At 44.3% G+C, this 26,947-nt stretch overlaps 1 protein-coding gene across 12 annotated transcripts in view; it reads right to left on the bottom strand.

Moving 5' to 3' along the window:
• Positions 1-26,947, bottom strand: part of KCNMA1 (potassium calcium-activated channel subfamily M alpha 1) — a gene marked incomplete at both ends in the record, with an annotated part of 740,839 nt that overhangs the window by 138,023 nt on the left and 575,869 nt on the right. For 11 of the 12 annotated variants that reach the window (XM_079900389.1, XM_079900388.1, XM_079900387.1 and 8 more), the window contains 3 exons: positions 4,013-4,099; positions 13,288-13,356; positions 24,773-24,882. In XM_079900389.1, the coding sequence (XP_079756515.1) occupies positions 4,013-4,099; positions 13,288-13,356; positions 24,773-24,882 (266 nt within the window). Of the gene's footprint in view, positions 1-4,012; positions 4,100-9,946; positions 10,964-13,287; positions 13,357-24,772; positions 24,883-26,947 lie in introns of those variants that run through there. The other variant, XM_079900397.1, reaches the window with a different exon arrangement.

Genomic DNA, 26,947 nt, shown 5'->3' with positions numbered 1-26,947 from the left:
TTCGAAGGGCCAGACAGGTAAAGTTAATGAGTGGTGACCTAGAGACACCACCCCCGGCCCCCCAGCTGAAGGGAGCAGAGTGCCTAAGCTCCAGCTGATTTTTGCCAGGTGGTACTTCTCTGCAGGCACCATTCTCTTCCCCATGCATCTCTGCCTCTCACGCTCACCTGGCAAAGCCCCGCCCTACTGCACACCGGCACCCAAGCAGCTGAGCATTGCTGGGGAAAGGACATGCCTCTCTGCTGACTGATCTCACTTGAAATCCATGGCTGTGGATTCTGGGGGCCTTTTCACACTCTTCGGGATGCCCCCCCACCCCCCGTACCTTCTCCTCCCATGTCAATCCTCTCTGCCCTCCTCACCGCTCCCTCTCCTCCCACCCCTTCTCCAAACAGCTGGTGACCTGGCCCCATGCAGCATCAAGACCATAACTGCATCCTGCAAGGCTGGCCTTTAGGATCTCCTTGTCCTCGGGTTCTCCTGTTGTTTGGCCAATGGGAGGGGACAGCAGGAGACTGGAGGGTGGTCGTGAAATGGTAGTAGTGCCATTTCCCTACTGAAGGACACGGCTCCCGCCAGGCAGCCTTTCCTTCACTACAATCTCTCTCTCCGGGTTCTGACAGCCCTCCTTCCCCTTGAGTCTGCAGATCCAGGGCTGAGAGTGGCTGCCCTCTGTTGCTAGCTCTGGGGTGCTTTGCCATCCCTTGTTCGTTTCCCTTAACTCTCTGCCCACAGCTTTATATGGTTCCTTCATAAAACTCTCCTCCCTTTTCCCATTTAAGTGTGTCATCTGTTTCTCGCCAGGACCCTCACTGATACAGCACCCAAATTTCCATCTCCAGCCCTCGCCTTTTCCCAGAATGCCAGAATCTCAGGTCCCGCTGGCTCTATGACATCTCCATGTGCATGTTTAGTACGTACTGCCTGCTTATCCTAGTCCAAATAGAATTCTTGATTTCCTACCACCTCAAACTTGCTCTTTCCCCAGTTTTCCCCATCTCAGTAAGATGGGGCCGCCATCCCCCCAACTGCATAAGCTCCAAATCTAGGCTCCATTTTCAATTTCTCTTCTTCCCCTCACTTCTTACATCCAGTTCATCAGTGGGTCCTACAGACTATCTAAAATATATCCTGAATTGCTCTTACTTCTCTCCACCTCCACTCACCAATCTAGCACAAGCTATCATGTCCCACCTGAACTAGTCCGTGAGTCTGTTGGCCTCCTCTCCCACCCTACTACATCCTATCCTCTACCACGCAGATGGAAACACCTCTTAATAACACAGATCAGACTACATCACCCCCAGCTGAAAACCACCCATGACTCCATTTTATACTAATACAACCTCTGTAAGAAGTCCTATGGAAACGAGCTCCTGCCTTTCCCTCTAACCTCATCTAGCCCACTTTCTTCCCCTAGGTTCCCTGAACATGACAAAATTGTTCCCACCGTGTCTCCTCTTCCCTTCTGATCCCTGTGTGATGGATTCTTTGCCCATCACCTCCATCTCTGCTCAAATCTTTCTCCCTCAGAGCAGCCGTCACTTACCTCCAAATCTAAACCAGTGGCAGCTGCATTAATTCTTTGCACCACGAATAAACAAAACTGCAGTTCTCTCCCCCACAGAACGTGAGCCCATGAGAGCAGCATCTTCTCCCCACTGTTCACCACTGCTTCCCTGGCACCTAATACACAGTGGTCTCAGAAGTGAGTGACCTACACACATTTGATAAATGAAGGGAGTATGAGAACGCTTGGAGGCTTTCACTCCTCTTTTCCTAAAACACTGCATCTGAAAGTTTCTCTGAGCTACAATCCATTAACTTTTTCCGTTGCCTTTTTGCAGCAGAGGGTGAAAACTCAATACTAGATCATCATAATCTATTTTTCCATTTTTACAAAACTTGTTTAGTTTCCTTCAAACCTCCGATGTCCTTTCTGTGGTTTCCTGCAGTCTTCATCTATTCGAAATCCCCTAACTGACAGCATTTGCTCTTGACACATCACACACCATGGAAAATTACAGGCTGGTGTTGAGGCTGATTGTGTCAGCATGTATTTGTGAATACCATAAAGCACTGAAATGAGACATACTGCACTCCCTAATATAGGAGGTAATTTGTTTTTTGGACTGCCTGGTATTTGTGACATTCATTAGTGAGAGATGCAACAGGAAATAGAATTACACAAATGGGAGCTTCATATTATATTTGCTATCTGGGAGGTACATGTGATCGATGGTGCCGCTGTGCTCCCAGCCCCCATACGTGGTGCTGAGATGCTGTTTCCAGCTTTTGTGCCTCGCGGTTTGGACGGGGGCACAACCTTCTCTCCCAGAAGACCTGGAGGGGCTTCAGTCTCATTTACCCTCACTTTCCTCTCTCAGGTGACCCCAGTTTCAGGGGTACTCCTGGAAAAGGTGAGGATCCAGGAACTAGACGAGGAGGTTTTCCTCTTCCACACCTGAATAACGGCAATCCTTTCCCAATTTCCAGAAGTAAATTTAAATCATTAGATTCCTCCATCTCAAGGATTTTTTTTTTGCTTCTGCACCCCATTTTGTCCTAAAAGCTTCTATAACTAGTATGGCTAGTTTGTAAGAGTGGGTGAAGAAGAAAATAAGTGTCAGTTATCAAATCTCACAGGTCTGTACTCAGCGTGGCAGGCTCACCTCTTGGCAAATAAATAATTAAGAACATAAGCTCTGGAACGGGACTTCCTGGTTTTAAATCCTGACTTTACACTAGTAGTGTAGCTTTGGGCGGGTTAGTTAACCAACCTGTGCCTCAGTTTCCTCGCATGTAAACGGGACTAGTAATGGTACCTGTCTGAGGTTGTCGAGAGGATTAAATGAGTTCATCAACACCTGGTACCTGGTTCGTAGAACAGTGCAGGCGCACATTGAACTCTGCGTAAGAATTTGCTAGTATTATTAAGTGTGGTCGAAAACGTGGGTTTTAGAAAAAGAAAGACCAGCTCTAATTGGGCTCTGCCACTTGCTTACATGCTGCATGGCCTTGAACAAATCATTTGCCTCAATTTCACAGATGAGGAAACCAAAGCCTGAAGAGCTTTAGAAGACCTACCTCACCAGGTTATTCTGAGGAGTAGCATTAAAGAACACAGATCACCTAGCACAGGCCTGGCTTTGAGGAGGAGCTCACGGAATGAAGACAATAGGCTTATACAAAAATGATAGATCTTGACAATTCATCATTTATTTAAAAGATTTTATGTAACGTTGTTGAGCTGAGTGACCTGTCTGACCATCTGAGTCACATTTTCTACTAGTAAGTTTTTCCTAGTTCGCAGGCTAGAATCAAAAAACCCTATGACTTCCTGGGCTGCTTTAAACAAGTTTGAGGATACTAATAAGAGTGTCATGAAACACTGAGGCCAGTTTGAGGATACTAATAAGAGTGTCATGAAACACTGAGGCCAGTGAAATCCTGGGCTGTACCTACAGAGGCTTAAGAAGTGAACCTGACAACTTCAGCCACTTACCTAGAAGGCCACCAATAAAAATACAGCCGGTTTAGTATTTCATCTGAAATTAATCCAAACCTTTTGAGATTCCATGTGGCACTTAAAGTAGAAAACGGTTAATTCTCGAGTAAATCTGCCTGGATACTATTAAGTAAAAAGCACTAGACAAGGGGCCGGTTATCCTATGTTGTGTTGTTCTGGGTCATCAAGAACCAGGTTGATCACTTAGGCTCCCTGGGACTCACTTTCCTCCCATTGAAAATGGAAGAGCAGGTATCTAGGGCCTCCTAGGTCTAAAATGTTATTATTCTAATTCAAAGGTGTGGAACTGACTGTGTGAAGAGGAATCCATGGAAGCTTTTGAAAGCACAGTCTCTTCTTCCTAAGATTCAGCACCATCTGATGCCCATAGACATGTTAAGAAGCTTTGGGGTTAGGGCCCGGTACACACTGAAAGCATATCTCAGTGGATGGAGATACATAGGTCTGAGCCAAAAAGGAAGGCAAGTGAAAATAAACTCTTACCTTTTAACTTCTTTGGCATCGCTTGCGATGAAAAATCCTAAAGTACCTTCTTGGATCTTAAGGTGGTTTCCAGGATTAATTAATATACTGCTCAGTGAACAAAAACAAACAAAGAAGACATAGCTGTGAGGTCGTGTTCTGAAGAAGAAAACCTTGAAGGCTACACCGTACTGTTAACTTTATAGGGGGCCCACTAGTCTAATGCTTTCCCCAAAGATTTTGTCTACAGCCTGACATCCACTGTCCCACACATTTAATTGGATAACGCCATCATAAAGGTCTGCTGCCCAGTTCCCAGGTTGGCATACTCCCAGTTGCAGATATCAAAGCAAATCCATGTTTTAGGGTCAGGTTTGTACAATGGGATTGCCATGCGCTTCTGATTTGAAGCAAAGTTCCTAATAATATATCCTTTTGGAAACTGCTGTTGACAGTCAATGTTGAGTGTTATTGGTCTAATAGAGCTACGGCTACACTAATTTTCCATTAGATGACAGAGCATTAATGGGACCCCTATATGCATACAGAAACATACAAATATGCACAACACATACTACTGCAGGGAATGGTACGGGACACCTGTAACCAATGCAGAAGCCAGCAGAACATCTGCATGACACTGACAAGGACATGGAAGTGGATTCCATGCGCAGCCTAGGTAGAAAGAATTGGACCTACCCTAGCAATGAGAAAGAAAAATGCCAGCAGTTGGAAATACTTAATGATTCCAGTCTGCTGTTTACAAAGATGTATGGGAGTGTTTGATTAAGGTATGTGTCTAGTATATCCTCACTGGGGCCAACTGTAATTAGAAAACGAATGCAAATTATCCCTAAAAAAACTTCCCCTGTGGGGAAGTATGAACCTAAATATACCCTGTCCTATTTCAAAGTGGTATAAATAGATTAGCTGACCAAGCTGTGTTTGGACTGACAGAAGAGATAAATGTATCCTAATCTAATAAATGGATGAAACAAGCAAGTTTAATTGTCTTCAGATCAAAAGCAGAATACAGGGCTATCTTACACAGAGACTGAGATGAGGCTTTGGGCTTAATGGACACGGAATTGAGGCATTGTAAATAAATGCAGCACCAGATACGACAGAGGTACTCTTTGATCTGAAAAGCTGGTGTTTAAGGTAATAGATGTTTGGAATCAGGCTAAAGGAAGTCCTCAACTGTCTAAAACAATCAAAACAGAGAATGGTATTTAACGTGTAATCTTTTACTGCTGGTAAAACCATTACCAAAAAGTGCCGTGGCCAACAGAGTGATGTGTCTGTAGCAAGACAGGAAGGACGCAGAGGAACCTTTGTTCTGCTCGGAGAACTCACAGCAGATCATTACTGCAAAATGTCTGTGGTCACAAGAAGTTCCATCATTACCCATAACAAGACCTGACAGGGGGAAACCAATCCTGTGACATCGTTGTGATTAACACTAAATAATAGCAAGAGTCCATGAAGATTTGAGTATTCTGCCCTAGAACCACAGACAACGGTGAGATTCCCCGCCAGTCAGGAAGCAGCAGGCCATGCTAACAGCACAGCTTGCGATGGGCAGAAGGTCCATACGGGCACCTCCAAATCACCCCTGCAACACCTCTTCACCTTGGTTTAAGAGCCCTCTGACTTTTCAGGATCATGGGAGGAAAAGGGTCAGAGTTTTTTCACAGTTTAGATGGATTTCAAATCCAAGTAAGTGGAATGTTGTAGAAAGGCAGGATGCTGGATTTTGCACTTTCCTACCCCCTTGCCTGCATGGCAGTTCTTCTGTGCCCTGGTTCTGCAATCAGAAATTAAGTCCAAATGCCAGCCCTGCCATTCAGTAGCTGTCTGACTTTGGGCAAGGTACTGAATCTTCCTAGAACTCGATTACCTCACCTATGAGATGGAGATGAAGATAAGCACAGTCTTTTTTCAGAGGATTAAGGGAGATGATGCACAGAAAGCTCAATGCATATTAGTGATTATTTTTATTATTTATTATTGCAAAAAAATGCCCCCCAAATGCCCCAATTATCACTTTAGCTGGCCCCATGGAATGGAACACAGGACTACTTATCAAAATACCCTGTCTATAATGAGATAAAAAATTACAGGGTGAAGAACTATACACTCCAGAATAATATACAGGGACATACATGAAAAGTTCTGTGTTCTTCTGGAGTTTAAAGGAACTAATACCTTAAAGTTGGATAAGCCTACATTTTGATGTGTATTCATATAAGGGTGTAAAAAAAGCTTCTGAGTGAAAAAGAATCCTATCATGATTTTAACAATGCAATTCAAAAGAGGAAATTTGACACTCATGAATGTCTCGGTGACATATATGCGCAAAACAAGCCTCGCACAGAACCCTGTTTCCCTTTTTTACATCATACGCTTCATTAATTGCACTCCAGTGATCAAGCCCATTGTGTCATGGTTCCCATCAATGGAAAGTTTCTTTTCACTTCCTTTGTTCTTTAGCAACAGTGAATAAGAACTGGCACACAGTGAGAATTCGGGACTGTCATTCCGGAGATGGCAGGTTGCGATAATTTATTACAGTCTTCAAGCCTTGCTTTAGTCACGTTAGTGTGGTGGAGGGGAAAGATTCTGGGCACTGATGTAGAGCGGATTTGTGTTCAAATCTCAGTTCTGCTGCCGTTAAGGGAGCAGGTGCCTGTGTCGGGCAGCCGAGCTCAGGTCCTGGCCTTGGGCATGTACCTGCCGATAAACCTCACTCTCCTCGTCTGTAGAATGGGGTGAGTAATCACTAGCTTCAAGTGTCACTAAGAGCAGTAAAGTACATGCTATGTGCAGAGTGAGGGCCACGTAGTAGGCTCTTAACACGTGGTCACTATTACTAGTAAGCCAGGTAATTACAACAACTAAACAAGAGACAGATGATCTCTCACAGCATCACAGCTCTCATGTTGTCTTTGGTGCTAATAAACTACCTAGGAGGCATCCCAGTGGCATCGAAAGACCTCTGTATGGACCGCGGTATCTGAAACATTTTATCTCCACGACACATCTGGAGATGGGCTCATCTGGACTGCCTACTGGTTGCACAGTGGAGTATCTCTCTGTTCTTTAAACCTCATGGCTGATTGTTAAGGTACCGAAAGCACCTCCAAAGACATCAGTGACCGTGGGGTTTCAGGATGCCCTCTAGTTCTCTTCTGGACATGGGGGAGAGGCTTTACGTCATCTCTATGTGATGATGTGAGGCTGAATCATTTGCAGTATACCGATCAGCCTAAGGCAGCCTTCTGGGCAGGAACTGAAAGACTGAGGTCAGCTCTCGAGAACAATGAAGGAAAGACATCTAGATGCATAAGGAAGCTCATTGTGCTGGATCCCACTCACAGATTTAAGGGTTTGGTAAAGAAGCAGGTGCCCCTGATTTCAGGGGACCTTTGCATATAATACTTCCTGTGGAAGGGTACTAAGTTTCAAAGTCTCTCTGAGGAAATATGTTACTCTTTTTGCTATTTTAGACATTGAGTCTTCTATCCACATTCCAAATCTAGAAAGTTTAAATAGAGTAAGTCCTCCTCTCTTTCAAAATATAAAAAGATAAGGATCCTAGACAGAAGTAACTTTTTTTCCTGCCAAATGCCTGCTACCCTTAGAATATGTTATTGACCTTCTAATGGGAATATGTAAATCTTGCCAAAGATCTTTGATCTCAAAAGACTATCCAATGTTAAGTTTGTTTGGCTCCTACGGCTGCCAAAAGTCTCCCTCCTTGTGCCTCACTTTAAATCAGGCTTTTGCTCCAATTTTGTCTAATTCACTAGCTTATCAGAGATAAACTTCAAGATGTGTCATGTGAAGAATCAAGATAATCTCTAAGAAAAAAGTCCATATATCAATTAGCAGAATTCCAATGGGGACATCTTCTTGGCAGGGGTGGACTTTCTCTCAGTTCGAGGAACTATAAATTATCCTCTTTCTTTTATGACCTTGTTAATTTCAACTGACAACATTCAGTAACAGCTGGAGGCAAAGGGCTGGTGTGGTCCCTTCCCCAAGGATTCTTGCTCTCTCTCTCTCTCCTTTTATCCTTTGCTCTCAAACTAGTTATGTATCTAGACTTATTCTTTGGCCCCTTATCCACTCTATGAAACAAAGATGTATTTTCTGTAGGGAACCCATAGTTAAGTAAAAAAGTGAAAAACATAATCCTATTTTATTTACTTTTGTAAACAAGTTTCTCATAGTAGCCAGTTTAGAGCCCTGAATGCAATAGGCACATTTCAACTATCTGTTGAACAAATGAAAACCACAAGCAGTGGTCTCAGTTCCAAAAGTGTCTTCTTTCCCGCTCTAATAAAGAGAAACGTAGTCACAGCTGTTCTTTCAAAGAGCCAGCTGCAGCTCTTACCAGTCGGGCCTATCAAAGGAGTGACCACACCTCTTCTAGGGGGTTGGCAAATGAGCTAAGAATCTCCCAGGTGCATTAAGTATAAATACGTAAATATACAGAGATATACACGGCATGTCACTTGGGGAGTTGGAACAATTGATTTCAATATTGAAAACACCACTCACTTAGAAACTGAAATATCAGTTCCTAAACATGAAATACATTCACATGAAACTGCTAGCAGGGCTCAGTCTAACAGGGAAACATCCTGTCGGGTTCCTCTGGGAAGGGAGCTCCAGCTCACAAGCTGCAACTCATTTCATGGTGTCTCTCTTGCCGAACGTTGCTCAGGTTGGAGATTTGGGGCTTGATGGGGCAAAATGATTTATTCCCTTTCTCCACCACTTATGCATAACAACTGGGAAACAGCTAGTTATCCCTTCTTCAATCATCATAAACTTTACTTGTTTGCTGTTTCTGGAGACAACCAAGAATCAGTAATTCAACGGAAACAGATATTTTTTTAAAGGGAACTTTTATCCATTATGGATAAATATGACAGATGCATATTTCTCTCCTCCCCACCCCCCAATTTTGATAGGTGTAGCGTACCATTCCCTGAGCAATTACAAAAATATCACTCACATGAGAAGATAATTTGTACTTGATAACATGGTAATTATATCTGTGTCTAGCAAGCTAATGGGACTTCATTAACTAGAACAAGAAGATAAGAACCATCTAGAACTTCAGCTCATGCTGTGCCCAGATGAATCATGCCACTGGGAAGTGGCCTTTCTGACCACACAAGGTCACCGATGATTGCTATTGCGTGGGACTCTGTTTGACCCAATTGGGCCCTGCAGTTTATGGGCTGCGCTAGGGCACAGCCTACAGAAAGCCCAAAGCTCAAATCTTATTACCTTTCTGACACTTTTCATTTCATTACTTCTATGCTTTAAAATATATTCTGCTGGAGTCCCACACAACTAGACACATGCACTTTTCTTACAGAAGATATGTAAGAGCACAGTGTGTAGTCTATGCTTCAATATATTTGAGCCCAATTGACTGACACAGAGACAGCATAATAAAGATTGCTCCCAGTTGGTCACACTCAAATGACTGCCACTGTGGTCTGCCAATGACAGGGGCAAGGACTTGTTTAGCCTGAATCCATCTCAATCATTTTAGAAATGGCATTTTTAAATCTATTTTGCACATAAGGAAAAGAGTAGCCACATGGGATGGGGAAGAGAGTTCATTTGGGAAGGACCATGCTGGATATTTGGTTCTGGGAGCAAGCCATGTCACTTTCTGATACGCTTCAGGACAAGTCATGCCTACATCACATGCCTTCACCACAAGATAAAAGCACTCAAAGACCAAAAGCCAACAGCAGAGGTGCAACCACTGTGGACCTTTGAAGATGCAAAGTGTTGCAGTAACTTCTCGCAGTTGGATCATATCAATAATACCAAACTGACAGGAAGCCACCTCTACTCGAGAAAATCACAGGAGAATCTGACTTCGTAAAGAGTTCCAGACAAATACACACACACACACACACACACACACACACACACAATTACAAACACAAACACATGACAGTGATTACAATCACAGAGCAAAACAACTCTAGAGAGGATGAACGAGTAGGAATCTCAATAGTATGTTTTCGACAGTACTGTCTTCGAGAAAACGACATTGGAAATATTAACCCAAAAAGTTGAAAAAAAATCTATCGATGAGGATTTGGTCATGCTTCATGCAACATAAAACAGCAGCAAAACAGGGTGAGGTCACATGGTGAAAGTTGAGATACTTCATATTAAGAAATATGCCCAAACACACTGGGAAGAAAGAAAGCCATGGTGAGTTCATCTCAATAAACAGTACTCATTCGGTAAATCAAATGTGATGATCTGGAGATGCAGTAGCAGTGTTCTAAGTCTGTACTGAGTACTGGCCCAGCGAGAAAGTACGCCAAATGTTATCATCAAAGTTAGCATAAGGAAAAAGAGTTAAGTGTAAGGGCTTGGTCTCTGTTTTGTGGATAAAAGGACACAAATTCGGCTCTACACACTGGAAACCCGACACAGGGCAGAGGAGGTCACTGGGAACGTGGATGTGGTATGCAGACAAATGGTACCAAGACACATCAGGACAGGACAGAAACAGACACCAAGGGCTGGAGAGAAGCGTCCTCCTTTGTCAACTCTAATAGCATTTGTTCCCATCGGTGGTGCCGTGACTGAAAACAGGACTGGGCCTCTGTTTTTGTGTAGGTTTCCTGCAAAGAAGTTAGTGCGCCATCCAAAAGGATCAACAAATCAAACAAGAAAAGCAATATGCTACTTTCAATTTTTATGGACTCTGGCTGGAGAGAGGTTTGTATATAAAAATACATATATATACATATATATGTATCTACTAGACAAGGGAATGAGATTATATATACATATACACATATATGTATAATCTCTGTCTTCCTGAATTCTTGGCAAAGGGTTAGTCCTGTGGTTAGACGTGAAGACGGAGGGTGGAAGTTGGGAGGAAAGTTAACGAAGAGAGCATACCGCTTTCGGCTTCTGCAAAACGACAAGAAAAGAATTGAAAATCAAACAATTGGATAATAAATTGACTGACACCAGAAGGATAGAAGGAATAAAACCTTTGTTTCAAATTATCTGAAGGATGTGTGTGAAAACAAGGTTTTTCAACAAAGCATGGAAACAGTATCATGGGATAACAGCAACAGAGGAGGCAGTTCACACAGGTCGGAGGCACGGGGTGGGCGTGGAAAAGAGAAGCAGGGTTCTCCGAATTTTCACACCCGATCGCTTAGGAAATGGGAGAGGAAGGGAAATGGGACATTTTTAAATGAAAAACAAAATCAAAACTATTATCTCAGGAAGGTCAGAAACTCAGTTCTTTTTAACACGGATATTGTGTGTGAGTCCTGTGTTTTCTCGGAGGCCCGATCCACATTCCCTCCAGCACACCTTTCTCCAAAAGAACCAATGTGCTTCCACACTGAGACCAAGCCACGTTTGAGGATTAAAGCTGGCAGCTGCACACAGAAAGCCAAAACCAAGCCAAACAAGTTCTTTCCTCCCTTTTCTGAAAAAGGAAATTTGAAAAAACTATCTGTATGTATAAATCCGGCTTCGTTGAAAACATCTCAGATTGGCGAATTAATGGGAACGTCCATCAAAGAAAAGATTGTGTCTTCAGAGAAAGCTCTGAGTTATTTTTCTTAGAATGGTGACAGTGGATTCACACCGAACCATGAACAGCCTTTCTCTCTCCCTCCTCGTGACCAAAAGGTGGCAGGTGGAAGACGGCTGGTCAAGGTTCAGGGTGCAGTCCCCTGCCATGAAATCATTCCAGCATGGTGGAGAAGCGCTATTCAGAATCACTTGCATCGTGACTTTTTTTTTTTTTTTTTAAGAGATGCACAGAAGTGATAAAAAGAGAACACTGAATTACACAAAGATTTACTGACTTGGCAACATGAAGAATATCATTTGCAGAAACCCAGGATACACATTTCCCCTACACAGGTACAGGTGTGTATTGGCAACAACATGGGCAAGCCACAATCCCAGAAACATCCACCTTATCTGTTGAACGGCAAAGAGCCAAGGACTCTTGGGTTTTTTGCAAATACTATTTTTCACTTTGCCACCACAGAGAAGGAAAATGTGTATCTGTGTAAATAGCTGTTAACGGCTACAACCATGGTCTACCATGTGGCCACCAAATCTACCATTGTGTCTTCCTTTTGGTTGATTTGGAGTTTCAGAATAGTTTAACATGGGATCAGATTGACGTTGTGAGCAATCTGATCTGGTGGTTGAGGTAACAGATAACATTGGAATGACTGGCTTCCAATCCAGCGTTTGTTTGGTGTTTTGTTGGTCATAGAGACACGGACTGCACGTTTGGGGCCTTATTGAGTCATTCACCAGGATAATGAAAACTCCTTAAATGATGATAGCAGGAACCTTCTAGTCTTGCCCTGCACTCTGCTCAGTTATTAAGGCGTATGTTGGAGGGTATCTGCGCCCTTCCCTTGGGCACCTAAAGGAAGACTTTTTAGCATAGCTAGGAAAAAAGCACGGTTGTCCTTTCAGAGGACCCAAGCCTGAGCATTTCTCAGTGAGCTCTCTTCCAAAACTATTGATAAGAACTGGGGAGCCACAATCATCTCTCTTATGTCTGTAATGCATACAGTACTCCGACCAAATTCCTTGTTGATGCAACGCTTCCTTCTTTCAGCGCAAACTCATATATTGACTGGGGTGTTATCTATTTCGACCAGACCCAGTCCCTCATCAGTCTGATTTGCACATAATTAAGCGCAAAATAAATAAAGAGGGCTCCTGCCTCCAAGCCCTGCTCTCCTGGCTAATTTACATGTAGCTGATATTCATGCCACATGGATTTCAGTTGCACCGGGAGAGAAACATATGGTACACAATAGGCTGCTTGTAATTGGCTACCAAGAGAGCTGGAAACTCCCATCACGACTCTGCCCCATGCCTGCTATGAAGGAGGCCAGAGTCCACCTGCTTTTTGATCACAGCAGTAAAAATGGGTTTAAGGACAGGGTCTGTCCCTGGTTTTATACTTAGAGGGTGAAAAGTGTAAGTTGGCATGATGGGTTAGAGATCTGGATGCCTCATCCCTTTCCCCCGGAAAAATACTCTTTGGGTGCCCAGCAGTGTCTGGGATAGAAGCGGCAGTGTCTACCTGAACACACCTTGAAATGTGCCTTCGAGTCAGAGAGGTGTTGCATTAGGCTTCCAAACAAATAAGTAATGCGTAAGAAAGAAGTGGACTGAACGTTCCCGGGCTGCACTCTTACCATCATAAACGTCAGCCAGCCGCTGGGTCACGGCAAACTTACCGGCTCTCTCGGTTGGCGGACTTGTACTCAATAGCTATCATCAGAAGCTTGAGCTTCACAAAACACAGCCTGCAATGAGACGGAGAAACCCCGCAGTCAGCGCTTCAGAACGACCAGAGCCACAGAACAAACACTGTTACGACCTTTCCATCTCCTGATGCGGTCATTACCCAAGGGACCCGCATTCTACGGTCACTGTGCCAGAGGGAGGGGGATGTGAGCCACACCTCCCCATCCTCCCCATTAAGCTTGATTTCTCACAAGTGATAAGGGGCTGAATGTTCAAAGTGCAAATTGCACTCAGCTCTGGATGTCTAGACACAGACCTGAAGCAGGGATTTGTGCCTGGGGATTTATGCTGGGCCAGATTCATTAGCTACTCGGTTGGGTAGTTAACTGCACGGGGAGGGAGGTATTTGGAGCAGCTGGACCTGTTATCTGGATTCCGTTTCGGTCTTTTGTACAAATGGCTCATACTGTTGTTCTGAGCAGACCCCTGTGCGCTCAGAATGATGGTAATAATCCTTAGCCTCCGTGATGGTAATAATCCCAGCACAGGACGACGGCACTGTTACTCCTGGCTCCATCCAAGCTGTCTCACCGCATCTGCCCGGCAATGAGGGGATCTGGGCAAAGAGCTTTCTAGGGAGTGGAAACAGCAAGTGCAAGGGCCCTTAGGTAGGTAGGAAGGAAGTCGGGGTGTTTGAGGACCAGCATACAGGCCAGCGAGGCTGCAGCTGAGTGTGCAAAGTCGAGAGTGACCGTGATTAGGTCAGGGAACTAGGTGGAAACAAGATCATGAAGACTTTGCCGGCTACAACAAGGAATCTGCAGCTTATTCTAAGTGGACTGGGAGTCTCTGGGTTGCTTCTAAATAGAAAAGTGACACGATCAGATGTGCTGGACCCGTGTATGTATTGCTTGCAGGTAAGGTGGTGGTGAAGGCCTCAAGCTCTGCAATGGGAATAAGACCGATAGCTCATTCCTGCCTGGGAGGCCATGATCCCCTGTATTGCTGTAAACAGACAGTCAGATTTCAAAGGACCACTTCCATCCAGGCGTCTTTGGGCTCTCCCAGTGATTTGCAGATTTTCTGATTCCTGCCAGCAGACTCTAATGACCTGGGTTTTGTGCTGATTGTGCAGTTTGCTGAAACACCAACCCACACACCCAACTACAGCTGGAAAAATGCTCTTCTTAATTTATGTTCCCTAGAGCACCACTAACACACACCCTTTACGGGGCTGTTACCTCTGGAGCTTAAATTGTTTAAACTATCAGGTGGCTTATGCAATATTTGTTGAAACAAATTACCAGATTAAGTAACCGCTTTCTAATGTAAATAACAACTAAGTGCCAAACTCAAGGAGAAGGCTGATCTTAACTTAGCATTGATCACGAAGATGCTGATTTGCTGAAATCCTATGAGCAATGGCCACCCCGATTTGGGATTCTGGTGGTTCACGGGATCAAGGATCTTAATTGCTTTAACGACCTGACTGTTGGTGAGAAGGGAAGAAACAGTTCATAGTAATGGTGGATTATGTCCTCCTAGCTACTACGATATCATCTACCACTTAGATAGAAAAAGAAAGGCACTTCCTAACTCAGAAAAGTCAATAAAATCTACATGGCCTTGGGCATATTCCTTACCTAGCACAGGGCGGACCAGCAGATCTGAGACCTCTTTTGTAACTTTCAAATCAGTATCTAAAATTTTTCTACATGGCCTTACAGAAGCCTCTTTTTAAGAATGCTCTGACCTAAAACAAGCCTTTGTTCACTGGCCAAAGGGACTAAGAAGAGAGGGACAGAGTGATGTAAACAAAGTGATCACAGGCAGACCTTGGAGATATTGTGGGTTTGGTCCAGGCCACCACAATAAAGCAATTATCACAATAAAGCAAGTAAGGTGAAGTTTTTGGTTCCCAGTGTATATAAAAGTTATGTTTACACTATAGTCTATTAGTGTGCAATAGCATTATGTCGAACAAAATCAATGAACACACCTTAATTAAAAACTACTCTATTGCTAAAAAAACCCCAAAACAATTACAATAGTAACATCAAAGATCACAGATCACCATAACAAATATAGTAATCATGAAAAAGTTTGAAATATTGTGAGAATTACCAAAATGTGACACAGAGACATGAAGTGAGTAAATACTGTTGGAAAAATGGCACTGATAGTGTTGCTTGAACAGGGTTGTCACAAACGTTCAATTTGTAAAAAAAAAAAAAAAAATGCAGTATCTGCAAAGTGCAAAAAAGCCAAGTGTAATAAAAAGAGGTACGCCGGTACATGCAAACAGTGCCACAACCATAGATTTTCAGACTCAGGCACTTCAAGACTGGCTGGTCCTGCCCTTCTCGTACAGATAACAGACTGAGGTCCAAAGAAGGAAAAGCGACTTGTTCAAGGTTAAATGGCCTTTATGGAGAAAAGCCAAAAGTGGAAATCAAACAACTTGTTCAAGGTTAAACAATTTTCATGTAGAAATGTCAGAAGTGGAAATCAAGTCTCTAGGCAGTATGCTACACAGATGCTTCTTATAAAAGCAAAGGAAATGAAGTGGTTGCCAGAAACCCAACATGCAGATATGTTCTGTTTGGTCAGTACAGCATTTAAGAAAAAAAAAAAAAAATCTAGAATTAGGTACCAACAGGTGATTTCATATAAAAGCGAGCTTTTCAGCTTTCCTTGATAAATCAGATACGGCCATACTGGAGCCGCATTCCATATGGCTAAAAGGGACTGGACCTTCAAAGCAATTACCCCTCTGGGTGGGACACGTGCTCTCCAATGTGCCACAGTCTCGACTACCCCTACTGTCTCGGACCTCCTCATTCTAATTCTTTGTTGCTAACTGCCTGCCCCCTATGGGCATCTAAGCTATTACTCCCTACTCTAGTTGAGTATCCTCTGGATGTCTGCGAAGTACAAATCTTGAGTAATTTACAATTTACACCGGAAACAGAACTACGTCTCTCCCTGTTTAAAATCACAGGTTTTCGTGAGTTCCTGCCACAGAGAACTGGCGAAGGTCAGGGTGCTGGGCTTAAGGCTGCAGCTCAGGCACAGCCTCTGTTGTGGTTCTGGGGGGAAGGGCAGATCAAGGTGAGTAAACAGGGAGTGGGTACGGTGGGGTGTGGTAATTACTTGTTTACTTGCCTCTCTGCCCTCTACACTGAGCTTCTTCAGGGCAAGATGTATGCTTGTCTCGCTGGTAGTTTGCAAAATGCAAGGAGTAAGCTTTCAGTAAATGCTGATTAAGTAAATGTATGAAAGAATGGGGAGCAGACTCTCATGAGTTGCTAGAATTATCCACAACAGATAAAGTGGTAAACTAGGAAAGTCTAGTTTAGGCAGAGAAAGCTTGGAAGTGAGCTAGCATCGTGAAACGACATGCTTTTTAACTTGGTGGACAGAAGCAGACAGATAGGAAAAGAAGGGCGTAGAAGGGAATAGCAGTGATATGCTCTGGGAATCTAATGTTTGCTTTCAATCCGCTATGACATGTGGTAAGTACAATTCTAAGATACAGACAGCGATTTCTCCTTGGAACCCTCTGCAGATCTGTTACAAAGGATGTGCCTTTGGACTACTTAGAATTGATGTCCTGAAATTAAATATTTACTTGCAACGTTTACACCATTTTTCTGGTAAAGCAAAATGGGTTTTGCTCATCCAATCCTTAAAGTTATTCTTACGGCTTAAACATACACAGACCTGGGGTGGGAAAGAGAGAGGAGGCTTAGCATGAGGTAGAGTATAAGAGAGAAACAAGGTAGCTTCCACAATGTGATAAACAGGATGAAATCAGCCATAAGTTAGCAAGCATTTAATTCCTGGTTTCTAAAATAAAATGTCCCAGTATGTCCAATGCCGGAAGTTGCCACTTGTTGCAAAAATAATTACGGGGGAATAGGAATGACTTCTTTTTTCAAGGAAAAAAAAAAAGTTAGATTGCTTTCTTGATAATTATTAAGTAGAGGTCTACCAAATTTGACAACATTATACAAAGCCCTCTTTTTCTTTTTTTCTTTACTGCCAGCATCATCTGTTAACCACAGTAGTTTCAACCCAAATGTTCCTGAACAAAGGCTCTTAAGAATTAGAGTCCAACTGTTTCTACCTACCCAGAGGGAAATAAATTATTCTTGCTATTAAATCAGCCCCCTTGACTAGAAAGATTGCTTGCTGGTGTGAATTAAGCATAGAAACCTGTCGTGGAGTTTGCACCTTCTAATGTGTTCAGGAAGGGTATGCAAAGGTGTGGTTTGGGGCTGACTCACCTAGGAGTGAAGGGGCAAGGACAGAAGAGGCAGCTTTCACTGTGCCCCCCAAACCCAGCTCCACCCCAAAGCGCCAGCCCCTCTTCAGTTGTCCAGGGGGACCCTGGGAATGTCAGGCTGATACATGTAACCAGAGTAGATGAGGATGTAAATACTGCACATTGGGGAACCAGATCTTTAGGATCTAGGGGCTAAAATGAAAAAAAGATCCACATTTAGGAGCTTTGATTTAAAATGACAGGCTCTCAAAATGGAAACATCTAGTTAAAGAAAACTCGAACCAGCGGGATTTGAAAGACTCAGCACCAGGAAAATGGAAGTGATTTGAAATGCCCATGAAAATGTTGTTCAGATTTCCCAGCAGCTTTCATAGAGGTGGAGTGGGAAGGCTTCAGAACACCCTCACCTTTGAACACTCATATCTCCACTCTCATAATATCTCCACTAGCACACCTAAGACACTTGAATTTCAATATAATTACATTCTTTCATATGGACAGTTAACATTTGCCCAAAATGTCAGTAAATGCATTTTTTAGCAAGCTTTGCTATTATTAGTAATCAGAAACATAAAATGTAAACTGTGTGTTTGCTATGTGTATCCAGCATCAAGGGAAGCCCCAGTATTTCCCACTGGACTGCCGCCCTGACCCTTCCTGTAGAGAATTCTAGAATTGCCACTGCCTCTGTAGCCTTCGATTAAGGGTTTTCATAGATTTTATGGCCCCTGGTTTATTCACATGTGGCAGGATTATCGGTCACCTTCTGAATCCCTGTAACAGAAGTAATCATAAACGCTGTATTCCTATCTGTGTTCATATATGCTCAGTCCCAATTACAATACCCCCAAATAATGGGAGGAATAGGGCCAGTTCTTTGAGGAAAAATATGTTTTCAAGATGAGACTCAAGCTTCTCCATAAATTCTCATAAAAGGTTCATTTCTGCAGCCTGGCTAAATAAATCCACCATATAACAATAGAATCTGCTGGCTTCTTTCTGCTCCATGTTCAAATTCCGATGCCTTTCTCTAAGAACTACTGATTTCACAGAACTCAAGTTAAACTAGCTGTAGCTTTCACTGGGCAAGAGACCCAGCTTTCTCTAGGCAGCCTGAAATTTAAGTTTCCTCAAGTGGCTTCCCTGGAAAGATCGGTCCATGCCAAACAACACAGGACGAGAGCGTGATTTTCTCAATGTTTAGGGCCCTGAATGCGGGTGGATGGGGGGAAGGAGAACCATGCCCTGCAGACCCCACACTGTCTAAACCAGCACAGAAGCGTCCAGGCTTGCATTTGGGCTGGAGGGCAGAACTCCTGCCCTTTAGCGTAGGGAAGATCTGGTCAGAGTTCCTCAAGCTACCTAGGCATTAAATACTCCACATCAAATCTGAATTGTAACAGCTGCAGGGGGACACAGAGACACACAGTATTTCAGATACATCTATTGTCCTAATCCCCTGAGCTGTAAAACCCGATACAATTAAGCATTTATATTTTGCAAGTGATGACTGACTGACTGATCTGCTCACCATGAGATTCAGGACCTGGCACGTGGCATTCTTGCAGTAGCCAAACCTGTGAACCTGTGGCTTCCTGCACTCCTCCTTCCACCTCCCTCCTCTGCCCTCACTCCCCTACCCGGAGGCAGGCGGGTACAACCTCTCGTTTGCTAGTTCTCATAATAAAAACACTATCGCTGTTTCCCCCTGAAAACACCACATGTCAAAAGAACTCTGATTTTTCTCCTTCTCCCATCTAAAGTTGAAATCAACTTGTTCTCGTTGGAAAATCTCAGAGACCTGGGTGTTGAGAGAGTTCTCTGCGGCTCCCAGCCTCCTGGTTCCCTATCCCTTACAAATCCCTCTTCCCTCTTTATTCCTTCTCTGAACCCAACCTCCATACAAGGTACAGCTCAAGTATCGCCTCTTCCAGGAAGCCTCTCCTGGCCACCCCAGCCTGCAGGGAGCTCTCAGCATCTGTCCCCCGGCTGTGTGCGACCATCACACGCTCATCAGCGGGCGCTCGTCTCTCCCTGAGGATGGGTATTACTTTCTTTCACCAGACTGCAAACTCGCAGAAGGCAGCAGCTGCAGGGAAACAGGATCTTTTCCTCGGCATTTGAAAGTATTGCTATTAATCTTTTAATGAGCCTATATTTGATCACATCTAATTGCACCATGCCTGGCACACTGGCACAAATACCCCAAGCTCATTAAACAGCTAGCTGATTAACCGGCTGGTGACCGACGGCAGAATTTTCTAAAAGGTAAGAGTAAATAAAACATGGAAATGTCACGATATATTTCTTTCTTTCTTGGTGTTTATATCATATTCAGTGGGCAGAATAGAAGGGTGGTGGGAAGAGGATAGGCAGGAGAGGGGAAAAGGGCATTAGCTGGTACTGAGAGACAAGTTCTATCATTCCGATTTTAGAGTTGAGGAAACCGGGGTGAGCACTAAGCCCAAGGTCAGGCAGCTGGTAACTATCAAAAGAAGGAGGTAGGGGGCTTCCCTGGTGGCACAATGGTTGAGAGTCCGCCTGCCGATGCAGGGGACGCGGGTTCGTGCCCTGGTCCGAGAAGATCCCACATGCCGCGGAGCGGCTGGGCCCGTGAGCCACTGAGCCTGCGTGTCTGGAGCTTGTGCTCCGCAACGGGAGAGGCCACAGCAGTGAGAGGCCCACGTACCGCAAAAAAAAAAAAAAAAAAGGAAGGAGGTAGGCAGAAATCAACTATCTTGTCCCAAATCACATATCCAGCAAGTGGGTTTGACCCCAGACCTTTGTGACTCCACAGCTCACACCACCTGACATCACACAGCATCCTACTACTTGAACCACTCAAAAACAGGACCCCTTCGTGGAAAACATAGCCTCATACCCCAGCCCCCGCCTCCTGCAGGCTTGGCTGGCACTGGCCATCTGCACCTTCCACAGTCAGCTACTGAGGAAGATGGGGTGTGGGAGGGAAAGGGAAGCGGGTGGTTTCCTGGTATTCAGAGAACAATGGGTGGCACCCTCTCTTTCAGATCCCATAGCTCCTTTGCCTTGATCTTACTGCCACACAGACCAGGGGCAAGCCAGCTATGCAAAACCAAAGGGAGATGCTCAGGAGTTGCTGGCGCTTAAAAGGAACACCCTAAGAGCATCCTGAGGAAGGTCCAGGCCATACCCACTATGGTGTCCATCAAGGCCAAGAGACATGTGGCTTGTTGCACCCTAAATTGTCCTTCTCTGCATTCGGTGCTTAACTGTTCTCCCCACCCTGAAATTGCTTTTACGATCCCCAGCGGAAACCTGAATGAGAGCATTAAAGGGCTCAGTACCCCCACGTCTTTTTCCTACTCTGATTTGGATTAGGCATGGGGAGTGGGGAGAGCAGTCATCAGTTTGCCTGGCATGGTAGAGGGCAGACTCATTCCTATATCCATGGAGACTGCAGAATACCCTTCGTGAAGAAGCAGCAATGGAGAGGAAGCGCCCACGAAGGCCCAAATCCTAACATTAGCTTGTAAGACGTGGCCCACCTACAATTCTATGATTTGGTAAAAATCAGAAACGTTCCAGTGACTGAGCCCGAAGTCGGAATAAGAAGTTATTCCAGCCTGTGGTGTGGAGAATGGGGTTGCTGGGGGTCCCCAGTCATCAGACTGAATCAGAATCACCCCCGCTCACCTACAAAAAAAATGCAGATTTGGGGGACCTACCCCAGATATTAGAATCTGGAGATGGAACCTAGAATCCTCTGTTTAATAAGCTCCCCAGGAGGCTCTTAATTAGCCAGCCTTCATCTACCACATCCTCCAAGCTGATCCCAACTGCATGAGGCCCCAGCATCGAAATCCTGGTACTGTAACTTGTCTGCTAGGTGGCTTTGGAAGGGGACACCAATGTCCTCTGAGTTTCAGTGTCCTCCTTCATAAACCAGGGATGGTAATAGTCACATAATCATCACCGGATTTTTGTGAGGATTCAGTGAGAAAATGTAAGTGAAATATTTAGAAATGATACTGCATTTTGTCTAAATTAGTTATTCCTTTTGGAACAAAGCTGCGTCTTCTGGTGATACACACGTGAAGGCCAAAGGCTGGTGCAGAGAAGCTGGTGCAAGTCTTTCCTGAGCCGGAGAAAGCGTCTCTCTGCTCGAAATTCTTAAAAAGCTCAACTTGGGGGCCTCCTGCCCCTCCTCTCTCTCCTCCTCCCACATCTGTTCTCTTGGGAAACGACCTCAGATTGCACCCGTTAATCCTGCCCCCTCAGCTTTTCACTGAATGACTCTCCCGGCTTCTGAAAAAACTCCAATCTTTTCGGTGTGGTGATCCTACCCTGCAAGGGAGCACTCTGCCAGCCCAAGGGAAGAGCAAATTTATTTCTTTTCATGCTTCAAGACGTTACTGGCTGCATATTGTTTTAATGCCGTGCATAATTACAGAGACGGCTCTGAAAATCTGTATACTTTATCAGTGCTTTATTATACCCAGAATATTCTCCAACTCTTTTTCTTCTACGTGAACCAGCTGAAAATATATTTTGGCGTCCTTCATGTCATCTTGAAATTGAATAGCCAATTCTTACTGTAATGAAAATACTTATGCGCCAGCCTGGTGATATACAACCCTACACTCTAATTACAGCTGTGCTTTAATTAACCTGAATTGAAGAGTGTTATCATTAAACTGCTGGTAACTCTGAGTTATGGCTTTTCTTTAATTTAAAGTAGAAAACACAGATAATTAAGCCTCCAGATAATCAAATGCTTGAGGAGAGCTTCAATGTTTTGGGATGTTCCTAAATCTCATTAAGTGTCCTTTCTTTATTGATTATTCCTACCTCTGCTGTATCATTGTGTTAAACGAGCAATAGCAGTCAGTTGAACACATTTTCACTCACATCACAAGTTTTTCATGATGGTATTTTGTTTTTTGTCTTTGTATTCCGGAAGCTGTACCAAACAAACACCAAATTCTCTGACAACAAGGTATGTCTGAGGGATCTTCTCCTTCTCGGAACATGTTGTCAAGGGAAATATTTACAGACTAGCGTCCAGCTCTTGAGCCGGCTCCAAAGGGCAGAGAAGTTTCACACACCCAACGGGTCAGAGTTGGCAAACTCACACATCGAGGGGGCCAGGCCCTGATGTAAATGCAAATCTGGCCAGTTTAAGACATCAGGGAGGGGAGGCCCTTCACTAAACCCCTCCTTACAGCACACTGGAGTCCCTTAGCATTCAGTAGAAATGCAAGTCCCGTGTTGGTTCATCAGATTTTCAAAAGAGGCCAGGAATCTAGTTTTTATGTGAAGAGCCACCTTTCTGAAACATTGGCGACTAACTGTTAAGAAATGAAACACTGTGTAGGACAAATACGTGAGTCCAACTGACCCCACAGGTATCCCTGCTGGAACTTCTAGAGGGAGCGGTTCTAACCTTCCAGGTTAACACTCTTAAAATGAACTCACTCAGTTTCCAGAAGCAAAATAAGAGAAGCGATGGGAAAGCAGGAAGGGGGTGGGGGGAGGGACATGGACTAAGGGATTTGCAAGGCAGCACTCATGTTGACACCAATCAAGCCCAGGAGACTCAAAGACAAGGAAGGGACTTCACATACTCCACTGCTAATGCCTGAGGTGCCACAGGACTCCTCCAGGCGTTGGCAATTCTGCTGTGGGCTCAGGCCACATCTACATCAGACCTAAGAGGCCTCAATTGACTTTTCATATGACCAGCTTCTAATGTAAGTCCTGAATCCTCCTGAACTTTTTATCCTAGGCAGGCCACTCTCCAAGACAGAGAAAATCCCCTGGGACAGCCTCAGTGTTCCAGGACCCAGTGCCTCGGAATGGTTAACTCCTTTCCATGGCAGAATGAGAAATAGCTCTCAAAGAAAGGAACACATGGGAGTTAAAATAGGGCATCCACTTTCGGAAAATAACTCCTTCGGAATCAATTACCTATGCCCTCTTCCAGTCCATTTAGCGTTTAAACTTTCGCTTCGAGACAGGGTGAGAAACCTCAGTGAACAGTCAAACCATTTTGGATTGCTTAGGGCCTGGGCCCAGGGACAGGCAGGGTGCACCTGCTGTGCTCACTGACAGAAGTCACTGACAGGTAAACACCAAGCTACCAGGTGCCCTGGCCCCCCTCTGCTGTGCACAGAACAGCAAACTATGAGACAAAGGAACCCAAGAGCCCCCCAGGACTGTCCTCTTCAGGACGCCCTTTCCAGAAGGTGGGTTTGGTTTCCAGGCAGGTAGACAGCACAAAGGAAGAGCTCTTCTTCCTCAGCCCAGTGGGTTCCCAGGTTCCCGTTTCTTCCCAGTTTTTATCCATGAGACTGAGTTTACCAAATTCTTTGCTCAGTGTCCAAGTACAGGGCTTCATGTTTCAGCATTCCCAGGGAGTCTGTGTTTTCATAAGGACAAAGCGCCTGTTTGACTTACATCCAACATCTGAGCTTCTAGGTGGGGAACCTGAGGCATCGTCCTGGTGGAAGTTTCTTGGGGTCTGGGACACCTGGAGCTCCTGACGTCATACCCCTTAAATGATCACCTGTTCTACCTCGAGGGGTCGTGCAGGCTGGGGCCACCCCTTGCTCAAATCCATCTCGCTGAGCCAGTATAAGGAGATGCTAAGTCTTTTTATTGTTATAACATACCAGTCGTCCATCTCGGGGCTAAACCACTCAGGACTATTTCCAGGTCTCTCTGTGTACATTTGGTTCCACACTGCCTCAGGAAATAGTGAAAGCACTTTGAACAGTGGCTTCTCTGATGTCTTTATGATCTGACTTAATTGAAAGATTAAAATTTCTTTCATCAAGGTGCTAGCAAGATTTGGTTTTGCCCTGGTAAAATCAGAGGCATGGGTTCATGCTACCCTTCATACACGTGTCTACATCACAGGGGCGTAATTCAAGATATGCAGGAAAACTGCAGTTCATAATTCAGGTCAAATGATGAATCCAAGCCTGAGATTCTCAGGACTGGAGGGAAAGGAGAGCCAGCAGAAATCCCCAAGGAGGGGCCACATAATGACCCATCTTCCCCTTCATCACAGAAGGCTGAGCACAGGACACTTGGTAATTGTCGAGTGTCCCCACTGTGCTGGCCATAGGTGGGGTGCACTTCCTTCAAGAGACACGTTAAATGTTTTCTGAAAGCCAAAGAGCATATGGTTAATGGTCACTTACTCACAAACAGTAGGGAAGGACAGACCCACGAAGGCACTGGAGAGATATTCTGTGTACATTTCATTTGAGACTCCTTCCAAGTAGTATTTCTGCCACGTGTCTTCCTCAATCTAAGGGAGAAGAACACAGGAGAAGGGTTTAAGATAGGATAGTAAAAGGAAAGTGGGGTTACCCCATCTGGCAAACAAATGAATGCACCGGTTGTGTCATGGCGACCTTCCTGAACAACCAGGAACATACCCCATCACCACATGAAGCTTCCATGCCCCTAAGCTCACAGACTAGACGGATGTCCCCTCTAAAGCACCACTTCTTCCTAAACCTGTATGACTTCCAAGAATGTGGAGGCATGGGCACTCATCCACAATTGATAAAAATTTTTGAGAGCAATTTTTAAATTGTTATCAACATGTATAAAAGTGTGTACTCTTTTACACAATTCCATTTTAAGTATTCATAGCAAAGAAACAGGTGGATAAGTATACACATATACATGTACAAGAACATCCTTCTTGTTCTTAGAACAAGAAATTAGAAATAACCACAAATGGTAGGTTTATACCATGGAATACAGGGAAGCAATTACAAATTATGATGAAAATGTATATATTTTCACAGAGAAATTACCTTAAAAGGCACATTACTAAATAGTGTGTATAGTCTGATCCTATTTTTAAATACCCTATAATTATCTGAATGTTCGTAAAGCCGTAGAAACATCTAGAAAGCTTTATACCAAAACAGTAACAGTTGTTATCTCTCAGATGTAGAATGACACTTTTTCTCTATAGATTCCTGTATTGTCTGAAGGCTTTTGCAGTGAGCGTATATATATAACATGAAACAACGTATCTATTTCTACTTTGGGGAAAAATTAGATTTTTCCAACACCACCTTGAATATCACAAAAAGTAAAATGTAGGACTTTGCTGGTGGCGCAATGGTTAAGAATCCGCCTGCCAATGAAGGGGACATGGGTTCGAGCCCTGGTCCAGGAAGATCCCACATGCCGCGGAGCAACTAAGCATGTGCGCCACAACTACTGAGCCTGCACTCTAGAGCCTGTGAGCCACAACTACTGAGCCTGTGTGCCACAACTACTGAAGCCTGAGTGCCTAGAGCCTGTGCTCTGCAACAAGATAAGCCACTGCAACGAGAAGGCCACGCACTGCAACGAAGAGTAGCCCCTGCTTGCCACAACTAGAGAAAGCCCGTGCGCAGCAACAAAGACCCAATGCAGCCAAAAATAAATTTAAAAAATAAATAAATAAAATAAAACAATTTAAAAAAAAGTAAAATGTAGTTTCAGAAAGGTCTTAACCAAAATGTCATTAATATGTTTTTTTTTTTGGTCGTAATTAATCAAGTTCAACTGGTTTTCCCAACAGCCCTCTTCACGCTAGGTATTTCTGGAAAGGTTTTACCTTAGAATTGACCATTTAAAAGTATAAAGTAAAAACTACAAGAACGCTGAGCCCCTCTGGGAGCTTGGGGATGTCATGGATTCCCAAGGCAGGAAGACAGGCAGGCTGTGTGGTCCTTGGGTATCTGTAAGCTGCTGTCTCCCCAGTTCACTTCCACTGGAGGTTAGATAAGGGGGAGGATGAAAAGGAGCTTCCCAGTCAACTGGAAGTGGCTCTTAATAATGTCCTGTGCTGGTACTGAATTAAAAGGCATCTTGGGACTTCCCCAGTTGTCCAATGGTAAAGAATCCACCTACCAATGCGGGAGACGCGAGTTTGATCCCTGGTCAGGGAACTAAGATCCCACCAGCTGCAGGGCAACTAAGCCTGCGCGCCACAACTACTGAGCCCGCGCCTCAACTAGAGAGCCTGGGTTTTGCAAACTATAGAGCCCACGCACTCTGGAGCCCTCATGCCACAACTACAGAGCCAACGCACTCTGGATCCTGAGCGCCACAACTAGAGAGAGAAAACCCGCATGCCACAACTAGAGAGAAGCCCGTGTGCCACAACTAGAGAGAGAGGAGAAAAAAAAAAAAACGTGCACACTGCCAACTAGAGAAAAGCCCACACGCCACAACGGAGAACCCACATGCCGCAACTAAGACCAGACACAGCCAAAAACACAAAGGCATCTTGCTTATGACCCAACAGTCAGTTAACTGGGGGAAATGAAAGAGACTTGGAAACAGTGGGAAATGCACACCTACCA

Source organism: Stenella coeruleoalba, assembly GCF_951394435.1.
Source record: "Stenella coeruleoalba genome assembly, chromosome: 16".
In the NCBI taxonomy this organism is placed as follows: Eukaryota; Metazoa; Chordata; class Mammalia; order Artiodactyla; family Delphinidae; genus Stenella; species Stenella coeruleoalba.
This window is presented reverse-complemented; position numbering and strand designations above follow the sequence as displayed.